This window comes from Falco naumanni, chromosome 5 (assembly GCF_017639655.2).
Source record: "Falco naumanni isolate bFalNau1 chromosome 5, bFalNau1.pat, whole genome shotgun sequence".
NCBI classification, from domain to species: Eukaryota; Metazoa; Chordata; class Aves; order Falconiformes; family Falconidae; genus Falco; species Falco naumanni.
In genome coordinates, this window is record NC_054058.1 from 9,171,533 (window position 1) to 9,185,134 (window position 13,602).

Here is a 13,602-nt window from a genome sequence, read left to right on the forward strand (position 1 = left end):
GAAGGTGGGCCAAAATGTTCCCGAACTGTATTAATAATCATAATTGCTCTGGGACACAGAGATTTATGGTCCTCGTAAGGACTTGTGCATGTGTCACAGAAGAAGACATCCTTCAGCTATGAATGTCTAGCTCTCCTCCGTGCTTTATACTTCTTACTGGCACTGTTAGTTCTCTTCTTTTTTTTTTTCTTTTTTTTTTTTTTCCTAGTAATAATTCTACTCTTCCACTTTTCTACATTTTTGATCTACTGCAAGAGTCACAGTCATGTTCAGAGGCATGAACAGAACCTCCTTTTATGAATTTTTAGGATACTTCCTGGAATGCCACACTACTAATCTAATGTGCTGAGCAAGGGTCTACAAACCCAACCACAGTGAAAACACCCCAAGCAGTGTTAATGAACAAAACGTCTCCCTCCACATCGCTGTGGAACAATGACAGTGAAGCTGAAATAAATCTCAGTCCCATAACGGTGTTTTGATTTGAGCAAAAAGTTCATGAATTCCTAGCTCAGTCCTCCCTAGAGATTTGTGTATTCCTTGTGGATTCCAGATTATTTATCATGGATCATTTACTACTGGTGTAGCAGCTGGGCTGCTGAAGAATCGGTCATACCCATCAAGAGGCTGTTCCAGTGTCTCACTGAACTCAGCACTACGCAGCAGTTTCTGATCACCAACATGAACATTTGGGGCGTTATTTTCAAATACCAATTTCATGCTTCAGAAACCTTTGTGGATTTCTCTTACTCTCTGCTGTTTACACTCACCATTCACATCTCTGACATAATGTCTCTCAGCTGCTCCTCTCAGTTCCTCTTCCAGCTGCTCCTGTCTTTGGGGGTGAAGAGGCAGAACACTTCCATCCTGCAGTACAGACACAGCCCTGGTGACTTCCCAGAGTGTTTCTCAGCATTCATACCAGATACACTGAAATAAGAAATCTCACATGGAAGGTATCCTGAACTGTATTCATGGTGCATACTTTCTTGATAATGAAAGGCTTTGCTGTAATTTGCCAGAAATATTAAAAAAAGAAAGAAAGAAAGAAGAAAAAAAAGTCTGATCTTGTTTTCTTTTCCATTAGAGGGACTGTGAGGAAACAAGAAAAATATTTCCAGGACGTTTTTTCATCAGTGGGGCATGCCTAAGAGCAGAGGGGTGAATCTTAGGTGTTTCTGCAGTTTGTTGAAGACAAACATGAGCTGAGATTGACAGCTCCTCACACTGACAGGCAGCCACAGGCCTTGATCTTCTGGGTTCATTTACTGCCAGCCCATTTACTGCAGCAGCTGTATTTGTGGCTGTGAAGGCAGGAGGGGGTAGAGCACAGTCTCACAGTGTGCCGTGCTACTGAAACTGGAGGAGCTAGTTTCTTCTCAAAAACCAATGACTGAAACACCAAAAAAGAAAAACAAAACAAAACAAAACAAAAAAACCAACAAAACCCACAAATCCAAACACTACCGTTCACTGCGGGCATTCAGAGTGCTGCCAGCGAACAACCTCATCCAGCAAGGTTGAAACTGGCAAAGGACATACCCTGGTGGTGGTGTAACCAGGTAGGGCTTAAGGATGTGCTGTCTGACTCCAGCCCCTCTTCCACTGAACGGAGCTTTTCCTTACAGAGGAAGAGACATAAAAATGTAGCGTTTGTGTATTGGCTGAGATGGCATTTTTGAATCATGGTTCCATCCAACAGTGTGTTTCCAATGTCTAAATTTTTCTCCTCCCTACACCACCTCCCTCAGCCTCTAGCTAATGCAATTTGCAAGGTAACATTCTGGTTAATAAACACAGTTATTTTGTGCAGCCTGCTGACAACATTTACACACGGGCTGTGATCAAATGTAGACCCAAACCTCCTGCCTTAGTTTACCTTTCTTTTCATTTTAATCTGAAGAAATGAAGACACTTTGCCTGCTCATCCTTACAAAAACAGAGAGTATGATGAACCTTTGTTACTTCTGTTCTTGCAGCAGGATCTGTTTTAAAAGGTGACTCAAAAAAAAAAAAAAAAAGTAAAGTAATATAATTAACAGACTGCTTATTGAATTCAGAGCTACCAAGATAATACAAGAAAATGACTTAACCTCCTCTTTTCTCTGCAGAAGTAAGATCAGGTTGGAGAAAAGCTTCCCCAAAGGTGATTCATTACATGCTTGAGAAGTTGTTGCTATGACTGGAGAAGATACTGCCATGAAAAATTGCAATGAAATTCAGTAGCATAACCACACTTGACTCCCGGTTAGCTACAGAAAAGCCCTTTCCACACTAAATTGCCAACATACAGTTTTCAGGCCTGATAGACAAGTATTTTTGCCCCATATTTAGTATGAGGTTTTTATGAGGATACTGTGGATATACCATGAATACACAGTGACTGCTACTCCTTGTGTGCCTCTCTGTATAACAAAACTGACTGTGGGCATCCTTTACTCTCAACTTTTCCACCATGCCTTCTCTTTGCATACGGGTAAGATATAATGCAAGAAATATATGCAGCCAGAAATACCTGTGCTCTGAAAACATCTATCATCTGTGCAGCAAGGCAGGAAGAAGAGCCCAGTCATTACAGTGTGTTTCCAGTCTGTTGATATGATTTTGCAAATGGGAAACTCTGAACTTTACAAACAAGAGCACAAACAGCTACCACAGAAATTCCTCTCTGGCAACTTCCTTCTGACTAACCCTGTCACTACAACATGACTCATCATGTCTGGGCAAGTGCTCTGTTTAAGGAGAGTTGGTCACTGAAGATGTTTAAGAACTACAGCTCAGCACTGGAGCAAGGCACTGCAGAGAGCTAGAGATGGAGAGCGGGGATGGATGAGCCACTTCTGCGCAGTGACTTCTGTCTACAGTGCAACAGCAGAGAGGTGCTCGGTGTGGTCTGGTCTTTCTCTGACACAGGTTGAGCAATCACATGAATCCTGCCAAGCTCCTGGCCTCACATTTATTTCAGCTCAGCTTCTCCCCTTTTAGCATTTATTTCAGTAAAATTAAAAAAAATAATTTCATTTTTAATTTATTTCATAACAGAGTATGGAAATACAGCCTATTATTTCCATGCAGCTGCTGCGTTGTATTTGTGCCCTGATACACGAACAGACATCTTTGATAACTTAACTCAAAATAGCAACTATTTCTCCATCATCTTATTTTAAGGAGGTAGAAAATCCTGACATTTGCTCTGTTTACAGGGTCAGATCAGGTGGATAGTTAGATGAAACAGTCTCACGTTCCAGCCAAAACCCAAGACTCCCATCTTCGTATTCAGGAGAAATATACCCATCTTTGACAGTGCCATTTTAACACCTTAATGTGCTTTCAGTATGTTACACTTTTACTATGACACAGTAATCAGAACAGAGCCAGCTTCCTGCGTGGTTTCACTGGAAATGCTGAAACATGAACCATTCTCATCGCCTCGGCATCAGTCTCGCTGCAGTGTGCCCCGACTCCCACAGTACTGCTACTGCAGGAAAGAAGTGTGATGAGCTGGAGATGGAGGATGAGGAAGGCTACACCACTCTGAATTTACGGCCCTCAGCTTTAGTAATTACTCCTGGATATTCGAGAAGCAACAAACGTTCTGCATTTAAGGCTCCAGCCAGTTCTGTTACTGTAGACAGTAAGTACAGATGGAAATTAGCTCTTCTATCTAAATCAGGGCATAACTTTATTAGAATCCCTCTAAACTTTAGAGTATATTCTTTGACAAATATTCATAGAAACAGCAGAAAGTATAATCATAATGGAGTCTTATGTGCTACTGTTTACGATCCTAGATGATATTTTTTCTGAAGCTTATCTTTACTCCAATTATTTTTTCCATTTACTTCAACACAAAAGAAAAATTCCACCTTTCTATGGATTTTTTTTTTTCATTTTAGTATGATTCATTTATTGCAGCAAAGGACAAGAGGGGAAGGTGCTATGGTTTTATCAGATAATGCAGGCCTTGGAAATTAAGCAATTTCCTCACCTACGAGGAGTAGAAAGGTGCCCTGTTTATCAGTCTTAATAGTGAATGTAAGTTTTGATAGAAGCATATGTTTTTATTTGTTTATATTCAAAGTTTTTCTATGAACAAGCTGAGTGTTAACTAAGGTAGTGGATTCTGCCTGTGGAATGCTTAAGACCATAAAATGATGACTTAAGTACTGCTGCTGCTCATAAATTCACTATGAGGCTTATGTGTGACATAAATGTCATTGCTGCTACTTGCAGGTTGGGTAGAGTAGGCAAAGACTAAACTGACATCACTCTGGTGCTATCTGAAAAAGATCTCAAGCTATCCATCAAGAATGACCGCTTGACAAGGAGGATGGAGGAGAAGCTGTTGAGAAGTAGCAGTCAGAAAACCAAGGATAAAATATTAGGGAGTATGATCTAGAGCTTACCAGAAAGAAACAGGTTGGCACGCTCAGAAAACTCTTAAAGCGGCTTTTTGATATGCACAGAGAACAAGTAAAGTAGACATATGACCAGATTAGGTTGGGAAGGACCTCTATAGTTCATCTTTTTCTGACCTTATGCTCAAAAAGACTAGCTCTAAAGTCTGATCAAGTTGCCCTGGTCCACTTGAGTTGCCAAAACTTCAAAGGATGGAGATCTCACAGTCTTTCTGAGTCATTGTTCCAGTGCTGAAAGGGAAGAATTTTTTTTCCTCACATCTAATCACAAGTTTCCCTGGTGCAACTTGTGACTGTTGTATTGTGTCTTTTCACTGCACCTCTCTGAGAAGAGTCTGGCTCCATCTGTAAAGCTCTTTTAGGTAGCGGAGGACTGAAATTAGGGTCTCCCTTAGCCTTCTCCAGGCTAAACAAGCCCAGGTCCTTCAGCCTCTCTGTAGGTCTCTGACCACTCTGTGTTCCTCTGCTGGACTCTGCAGTTAGCCGACATCTCTCTTGAAGTGGGAAGCTCAGCACTGGACACAATATTCATGACTGCCAAGTAGAGCGGAATAATCTCTTCTCTCCACTTGCTGGCTGCATTCTTGCCAGTGCAGCCCAGTGCCGATCAGCTTTCGCTGCCAAGGGCACACCAGGACCCTGGAGCACAGCTGCTTTCCAGCCACTCAGTCCCCTACCTGTACTGGTGTATGGAGTTGTACTGCTACAGGAGCTGGACTTCACATTTGTCTTTGTTGAGCTGTTGCACTTCCAGCCCATTCCTAGGATTTTTAGCTCCCTTTAAAAGGAAGCCTTAACCTCCAGCACATCAGCCACCACCCCAGTGTGGTGTCACCTGCAGTCTTTTAAAATTGCCTTAACTGGTGAGGGTTAGGGTCAGCTCCCTTAACTTCACCTATGTAAATTTTGGTTGCCATGTCTATCTGGACTTCTGGGCACTTCTGGAGGGTGTGAAGGACTCCAGTAGAATACCTGATGTGTATCACACTTTCCAATTAACCTGAACACTCTAGGAAAGATATAAAAGACTATTACAGAAAAGTGCAGAGCACTGCCTCCACAAAAGGGAAAACTGCGAAGATAAATAGATATATACATATAAAAGAAAATATTTTAATCAGGGGATAGTCAGTTGTAAAATAAAAACCAGTAAAAACTATATTCCTGATTAGACATTGAACCACAATGGAAATTCAGAGAAAGAGCCTGAGGGAAGATGCACAGTTTAATGTTCCAGAAGTAGCTGTCCAAAACTAGATGGCAATATTTTTTTTTCCAAGGTGCAGCAGTCTAAGGGGTTGTTTTATTATATCCAGGATTGCGTGAACTGCAAGATGTAGTCTGTTTACCTGTCTCATTAGAAGAGGTTTTACTCTAAAATGCAAGAGCCTTGGTTAATAATATCGGTAGATAGATACATATTTTCTCAAAATCACTCCAGGAAATTCAGAACAGTGATAACAAAAAAATGCAGTAAGAAAAAAAGAGGCTCCGCAAAAGGGATAAAGGTGAATTCGTATTGTCAGAGAGGAGGTAATACCGGTGTGAGGTGAGGATAGCTGCTGGTTTTGTTGCTGAATGGGGTTTTTTGTTTGTCCAAGGAGCCTCCATCTCATCTTCTGTATGGCGTCCAGTGGCCTTTGCTTTCCTCACTTTGTGCCTGGTGCTGCTGATGGGGCTGGTAGCCCTGCTGGCGCTGTGTAAGTACTGTGTTGTCCCAAGCTCCTGCTGTGGGAATGAATTCCACATGTATGGCTGCTTCCACTGCCCCTGCTGTCCCTCTTCCCCACAGGGAAATAATAAAGGAAGATGGGCAACAGTACAGCTTTCCCACAGAAGTACCTCCACAGCCAAGGGTCACCACAGGTCACTCCTATTGCAGTCAGAGTCCAACTCAGGCAGCCTCACACGGGGCACCAGTTGCTGCAGCACAAACAAACTAACAGGCTGCAACAAGGCTTTACCGTTGGTCAGATTCTACTGTCTGTGCTGTATCTCCTTCCCCCAAAGATCAAACCACACTGCTGCTCCTCCACCTAGTGCTGTTTCTCCTTCCCCCAAAGACCAAACCACACTGCTGCTGCTCCACCCAACACCATCTCCCACACTTTTCAAGGCTATTTAACCACTCAGCAGGAAGAGCTACAGCTGCACATCGTCCATGTCAACCAACCCACTGCTGCTGAGGCAAGGCCACAGCTGCATGTTATCAGTGTTAATCAGCCCACTGCCTGCATTCCTCTACAGCTCACGATCACTAATATCTGCACTTACAGCCACCTTAACCCTAAGGGTTAACTAATCTTACTGCGAGGTCTAAACCTAACTAATCCTAACCCTAATGTTAATCCTAACCTCAATGACCCTAACACTAAAGCAAATGCCTAATGCTATCCCTAAGCATAAATCTAAACTAACCCTGACCCCAAACCTAATCCTAAAATACAACCCTAAACATAACACCTAATGCTTAAATATAACCCTGACCGTAATGACCCTAACCCTAAACCTAATCCTAGCCCTAACCCCAACCTCAACACTAACCCTAACCTATACCTCTATACCTCAGCCTAAGCCTAACCCTAAGCCAAGCCATAACCCCGACCCCTAACACTAACCCTAGCCCTAACCATCACGGCCCTAGTCCTAACACCTAATCCCTAACCCTAAGCCTAAATACAATGACCCCAGCCCTAAACCTACTCCTAACCCTAACCCCAACCTTAAAACTAACCCTAACCCCAACCCTAAGCTATACCCCAACTCCTAACCCTAACCACTGGTTAACCTTAACCCTAACTCTAACCCCTAACCCGTTTCCGAAACGTTTAGTTTTCACAGCTAGAAGCTCCCCTCGTCAGCCACACTGTCTGGATAATGGTGCCCTCCTGTGACTGTCACTGGGATATTTCCCAGTTCCAGTTCCCTCTCCTGGATCGCAAGCTTTTTGCAGGGAGGGCAATCCTGGCATCAAAGCGTCGTGACTGGTGCCTTTGCCCAAAGGTTACAGCAGATTTTCCGCAGAAACACGGGGGTTTTTTTCCATATAAGCATTTCAATTAACAAGTAAATATGATGCCACGTTACATTTGGAAGCAGAGGCAGAAAGTCCCCGGCTCCATTTTGGCAGGAGGGGAGCAGGTGCAAGTGCCCAGGATGAACAGTCAGGGTGGTTCCATCACAGAAATGTTAGCTCAGAGGTTTCTAGTCTGATACCCACCCTTTCCTCCCCATCATTCAAAGCTGGACTACCACCAGCCCCAGATAAACTCATCTGTAGCTTCGTCCAGATGACCTTTGAAAATCTTCAAGGGTGGAGATGCTCCCACCTTTCCCAGGTGACCTTTTCCAGTGCTGCACAACCCTCCTGGTGAAGAAAATGAGGATGATGTACACACAATGGTGGACATAAAAATAAAGTAGTCAAAAAAACCAGAAGATCGTCAAAAGTTACAAATTAAAACTACAAATTTTTAAAACCAATCTGATAAGTGTTTTCATGCCCTTCAGTTTTTCAGGTTTCCAAGGATCCAGAGGAAGGAAAGAAACTGCAGGAAATGAGGGAAGCATTGTGTTTTGAAGGGAAGGAGAAAAATGGTAAATGTGGTTATTATGTAAATAAACACAAATGACCCATTTTTCAGAGCCCATTGACCAGGAGACCACAAAATCACAAGATCCAATGGGTTAGTGTCTGTTTTTAACTGTGATAGTATTTGACATGTGGATACATGTTCGCTAACATGCAGAACAACTTCTCTTTCACTCCTCAAGAGCTCAGCTGGTTCCTGCCTACCTTTAACCTTCTCTTGGTCAAGCTAGTAGCTAAAGTCCTTGCATTCCTCGCAGGTCTGCGTAATACTCTCTCTGATTTCTAGAAACAAAATGTGCTCTCTGTCCAGCAAGCTGGCAAAACAGCGGAGCTGACAACTGCATCTACGTTTCGAAGCAGAAGAAAACATGGAAGCAAAGCCAGGAATTTTGTTCCTCAAGAAACTCCACTCTTCTTGTGCTAAAAGACAAAGCAAAGATGGTACAGTCTTAATCTTATGCATTCCTTTATGTCATGTGTTTTAACTTCCATCAATCTTGCAGGAAGAAATTAGTTTGGTCATTTACAGTGCATGCATTTCATTCTCTCTGGGTCGAATAGTCTTCCTGCAAGTCACAATATTGTCACAACTTGCAACACTTTCTAAACGCGCTGTGAGAAATTATGTATCATTAGAAACAGAATAAGCCATCATATAAAATGCCTTAATTAGCTAATACTTCGGTTTTCACGCAGAAAATAAACTGCATATTATCAGCATTCAGGAGAGACCCAGAACACAGCATGCATGTTTTCATTATCTCTTTCCACAAGTTTTGTAACTGAGGAAAACCCACATCTATGTGAAATCTAGAGAGCCACCGACTCACCACGCTGCTGTCATTTGCACACTGCAGCGCAAAGTGACTATAAAAGGTTGTTTTCTGACCTTATATTATACCCTCACAAAGCAATGTTAATGATGGCACAAAGGCTAGACAGCAGAGGGTTAGGCTGTGATGACTGAATAAGGGTTAGGGAATTAATAATTCTAAGTAGTCTTCCTAATTTGGGGAGGGGGGTGGGTTTGCTGACTAACGAAAATCTGGAATTTGCTGTCAAGACCATATTTTCCCTTTTTGTACACACATATCTCAGGAATATCTGTTTCAACAGTTATTAAGCTCACACAAAGCCCAAATATCTTTATTTTCTTTTTGCTACATAAAACATCAAAAAGGAAACAAGCTTCCCTGGAAATCTCTCTCCTTTGTCCAGATGGAGTTAGTTTCAGCTGGGAGTTCTCAACTCTTCTATTTTGAGTTATAAAGGCTGGCCTTTTGAATACCTTTTTTTAAAGTGAAAATCAAATGGGCAGAGACAAAACAGAAAGTGGGGAAAAAAGGGTTATTAGTGGGTTTAGTAGCATCCTGAGGTCAGAATCGTGGCTCACACGATTCAGTTGGGAGACACCTGAACACCACGCCTTCAGTGCTGAATCCAAGAGATGATTTTGGTATGCTATATAAATTCCTGGATAGTTTGCTTCCAGATGTCTGGGTGCTTGCTTTTTCTTCTGTGTTTGGTATATGCAGCTGCAGCCAGACTGAGGCCAGACCAGTTTAAGCCAGCTGTGGGTTATAAATTTTGGGTGAGTCCCTAAACGTGCTACTAAGTAACAGCAGAGTATCTGGCAGATCTGAACAGGCTAAGATGCAAAGGAACCTCTTAGGTAGCTCTTAGACACTGGGGGAATGATTCAGGTGCCTAAGCATAGGTCTCTAGGGCAATCTGAGATGCTTAGGGGTATTCTGTTTGACCTCCAAACGACGCCTCAGCAAGGCACAGTTCTCCTATAGGTTCTGGGTCTTGTCTGTTAGCCGTATGTGGAGACCTCAGAGAGGCTGGAGAATCTCAGAAGGTGCTAGAGGCCTCTATTTAGGCAACAGGTTCTGCTCTCTGGGCTGGGATTCATCTCATCTAACTTCAGGTATCTACAGTGTATAAGCACATCTGCAACTTCAGAACCACTGCCCCCGGCTCATTCCAGCCGGGGGGATGTGGCCAACACAGTCACTGCTTAGCAGCACTCACACCGGGTCGGGTGAAGCACCTCTCAGGCTCTACTGGATCCACTGGTCAGATCTCTGCTGACTCTAACTGGGGCTTAAACGGTGCTACCTTATCTATACCTAAACTGCCGATACCTAAAGGCAGTGTAGATACCTAAAGACAGACCAGATAAAGCAGCTTTGCTTCTTTCTTTTAAAAAAACAGTGTTTTTACAGATCCAGGGTACATTTTCCTGTGGCAATTCAACAACCAACAGTATTTGAATGATCCTATAATCAGAGCAGTCAGCATTGCCTCATGGAAAAACAGCATGGACAACAGGTTACTCTTCTATTGAGTAAGAGTTATCTCGTCTGGTTGCAGAAAATTCACAGCTGGAAGATACAGGAACTTAGGTCTTACTTTTGAAATATTGTTGTGATGATTTTCTTATGCCTACAGGTTTCTCTGCCACAGGACTCACAGTTTTACTGGGTTGGATTATCATACATATCTGAAAGTAACGGCTGGTACTGGGAGGATGGAACAGTTTTTTCAAAAGAAGTGACGAGTTGGTAAGCCTTCGTAACAGGACCAGCACGGTTCCATCCGACGGGCCCCAGTAAATTGTATGAGACTTATGTTTCTTCTTCCTTTCCCATGTTTGTCACATGTGCAATGACGAAGGAACACGGAGACTGTAGTATCTGCTATGGAGCTCCAAATTCATGTCCTGTATAAGGAACGATGGGTGGCAAAGTACAGCTTGATCACATGCACCAGACCCAAAAGCACCATCTTGCACAAATAAAATAGCTCCAACGGGGAAATAGCTCTACATCCCAGTGGCAAATCACTATGACTACACTACGATTATATCATGCAAATATAGATCACAGGATGTCACCAGGTCATCATTAAGTCATATCTTTTAATTTCCTAGGGTTGTGATCTATGACAACAGCTTCTGCGCCTCCTTATATGGACGGATTATTTACGCCAGCCACTCCTGCCTAACAAAGCAATTCTGGATCTGTGAGAGAGTGGCTGTCCCTATCAACTGAAGAAACATTGCACAAAGGGATGTGGGATCTGCCATTGTGAGACAACAAATTTAGGAACTGCAAGTTCTAAGTATTTTTGTTTCTTTGTTTGTTTATCATGCAGGTTTCTCAGAATAAGTGATTCAAATGGACAGGTCATTGTCTGCATTTTCCCGCCCAGGCTCACAAATGACAGAAATTAAAAAAAAAAAACAACCCTACAAAGCTAAAAACTAGCAGCCTAGGAAGCCACTTGAAAGAATTAGCTACAGCCAAGCAATGATCCTTGCGTGACTTTCTAGGCTGACAACCACACATTCTCACAAATCTCTATATTTCTTAAGCTTCAGTCAGCATGTTACACTAACACCTGCCAGTCATAAACCAGTCTAACTACATCCTTGATGATTTTACTCACTGGATTACTTACTGTACACAGTAACTACCATCCACCCATAATCCTTTTCTAGAGCAGTTTGCCTAGGTTTGCCTTCTTCCCTAAAACTGTTCTTCCAACTGTTCCTCTGTTTGAGGTCCAGGGGTACAGAAAGAAAACAAGGCTGTATTTATCCATAAAATTATTTTCATATATGCATTAATATTTATAGAAACCAAAGGCCATTTGTGAGAAGACTACAGGGAATCCCTGGAAGCAATCTCTGTGAAAAGTAGAGTTAAATGTCATGACTGGATTATAACATTACCTGAATAACTTCAGTGCTATCATAACATTAATTGCTGTGCAAATAGCAGTGAGGATAATAATTATGTGCTCCATTCAGAGCTACATACAATCACTTCTGAAGTTGGTGCAGAATCCATTGCCATAGATCTTACGTGAGCTCTTGTATTATAACCATACTGTTTGGGATCCCTGGAACCCAACGTACACACCATGCATCGCCCGTTATTAAAGAACTTGTCATATTTCTTGAAAGAAAAGGATACTTCCACTTTTCTGGGTGCAGTTTCATTGTGTGAGTTCTTTAAAGTTTTGTACGTCAGCATCTGTTTTGTATTACATATGCTTGTATTCCTTGTGTGTGTGTGTGTGTGTATATATATATATATATACACTTGCATCTATGTGTACATGCCTTATTATTTGGAGACTTCCCTTAAAATAAATTAAAAAATAATAAGATATCTTTAATATTCAATATTTCCTTGGAAAATATTCTCAAAGACTGAAGCAGTTCCTTGGCAAAAAAAATGAGCCCATCCTCCTAATGTGCCAAAATATGTTTGTGAACTGAATACATTTACTATACTCAGTAGAGCCAAGTCATAATTCATGGGCACAATTACCAGCTGAACTATCCAGAATTCCCTACTATTGCAGTAGGAAGTACAAAGTAGAATGCAAGTAAGGTACAACGTTTCATGTCTTTCATGAAACTTGAAAAAAATAATTCACAGCAGGTATCTAAGCTGTCATGTTTTCCCTTTTTTCTTCCCATAAACTAAAACTTGATTTTTTTCTAGCAATCTTCTATATGCCTTTGCTGGCTGTATTACGAAAATAAATGCTAGCCTCTTGGTTTCCTGCTGACTGCTTGCTGTGACTTTTTGGGGAGCATTCACTATTAGTGCAGAAAGGTCAGGTCAATGGTGATAACTTGCAGGGTACATTTCTTTCATTACTATGGCTGGATGATCTTTATGAACATATAGTAAACTCCATTTGGTCTCAGCCCAAATCTTGGGTCCAGCATGCTGGAAAGGGCTTTTCTCCTGTTACCAGTGGCATATTTCAGAGGGAAGAATTTATAGTATTTAGTATTTTAAATTCAAGCAAATCCATTATTTCATCCAGTCTGCTTTCTGTCTCAGAGGCTGTCAAAGTTCTCACTGTGCATGTATGGAGCCCAAAACATAAGCTACTCAGAGAGGCTGACTACCTGTCAGGATAGGGGAGGTCCACAATCCTTCCGCGGCGCCGGGAATTCAGAGAAGCAGTTCATTTGAAGCACATTTTGTATGGAAAATAAAACCCAGTATGGTATACTAAGTGTGAGAGCAAAGCCCTTGGTAGATCCTGAGACATCATAAATCTGAAAGGTTTGGGAACTAAAGGGAAGTTGTTGGCTTTGACATCCTTTCAAACAGGACATGGACAGTGGAGAAGATAGGGACGAAGTGAATAAAGGGATGCACTGGGGCAATGAGCCCTGCAGTGCCGTTCTGAAGTGCAAGGAGCACAACAGCTTCACATTTGCCCATCTACAACGAGATAACCAAGGCAGTGAAAGGGGAGGACCCTAAACGTCAGCTGCTGGATAGGAAAAAGCAGAATTCATGGATGTCCGGAAGGCAGGTTCAGAAATAAAAGAGTTGAACCAAACACCCTGGCTTACACAGTGCCTCTTCACGTCCCCCACTACACTCTCTGTTCCAGGCCTTGCACCAAGGGCATCCTTTCTCATTCCCAATGGCCTCCATCTCCTCGTTATGAGCACACTGCTGCCCTGGAAGGGGTTCAGACTTGCCACTAGATGCCAGTGCTCGCAGGCTGAAACACACTGTCAGCAAGATGCTAAATAATGTGGTGACAATC

At 42.3% G+C, this 13,602-nt stretch overlaps 1 protein-coding gene across 3 annotated transcripts; it reads left to right on the plus strand.

Moving 5' to 3' along the window:
- Positions 1 to 16: 16 nt before the first annotated feature.
- LOC121089000 (natural killer cells antigen CD94-like) lies at positions 17 to 12,590 on the plus strand. Of its 3 annotated transcripts, none has more exons than XM_040595722.1 (6): positions 17 to 3,634; positions 6,020 to 6,118; positions 7,929 to 8,015; positions 8,297 to 8,451; positions 10,465 to 10,577; positions 10,946 to 12,590. In XM_040595722.1, exons 1-6 carry the CDS (start codon positions 3,412 to 3,414, stop codon positions 11,064 to 11,066), a joined length of 798 nt encoding a protein of 265 aa, XP_040451656.1. In that variant the 5' UTR covers positions 17 to 3,411; the 3' UTR covers positions 11,067 to 12,590. The 3 variants fall into 3 exon arrangements, with proteins under 3 accessions (XP_040451656.1, XP_040451657.1, XP_040451658.1); XM_040595723.1 differs by having other exon boundaries at positions 8,321 to 8,451; XM_040595724.1 differs by lacking the exon at positions 6,020 to 6,118.
- Positions 12,591 to 13,602: the final 1,012 nt, after the last annotated feature.

What these genes read in the sequence shown, in the direction of transcription:
- LOC121089000 (XM_040595722.1), top strand. Translation starts at nt 3,412, where the DNA reads ATGAACCATTCTCATCGCCTCGGCATCAGTCTCGCTGCAGTGTGCCCC. An exon ending in CAGTTCTGTTACTGTAGACA is followed by an intron (nt 3,635 to 6,019) that starts GTAAGTACAGAT and finishes TGTTTGTCCAAG; the next exon opens with GAGCCTCCATCTCATCTTCT. An exon ending in GGTAGCCCTGCTGGCGCTGT is followed by an intron (nt 6,119 to 7,928) that starts GTAAGTACTGTG and finishes CATGCCCTTCAG; the next exon opens with TTTTTCAGGTTTCCAAGGAT.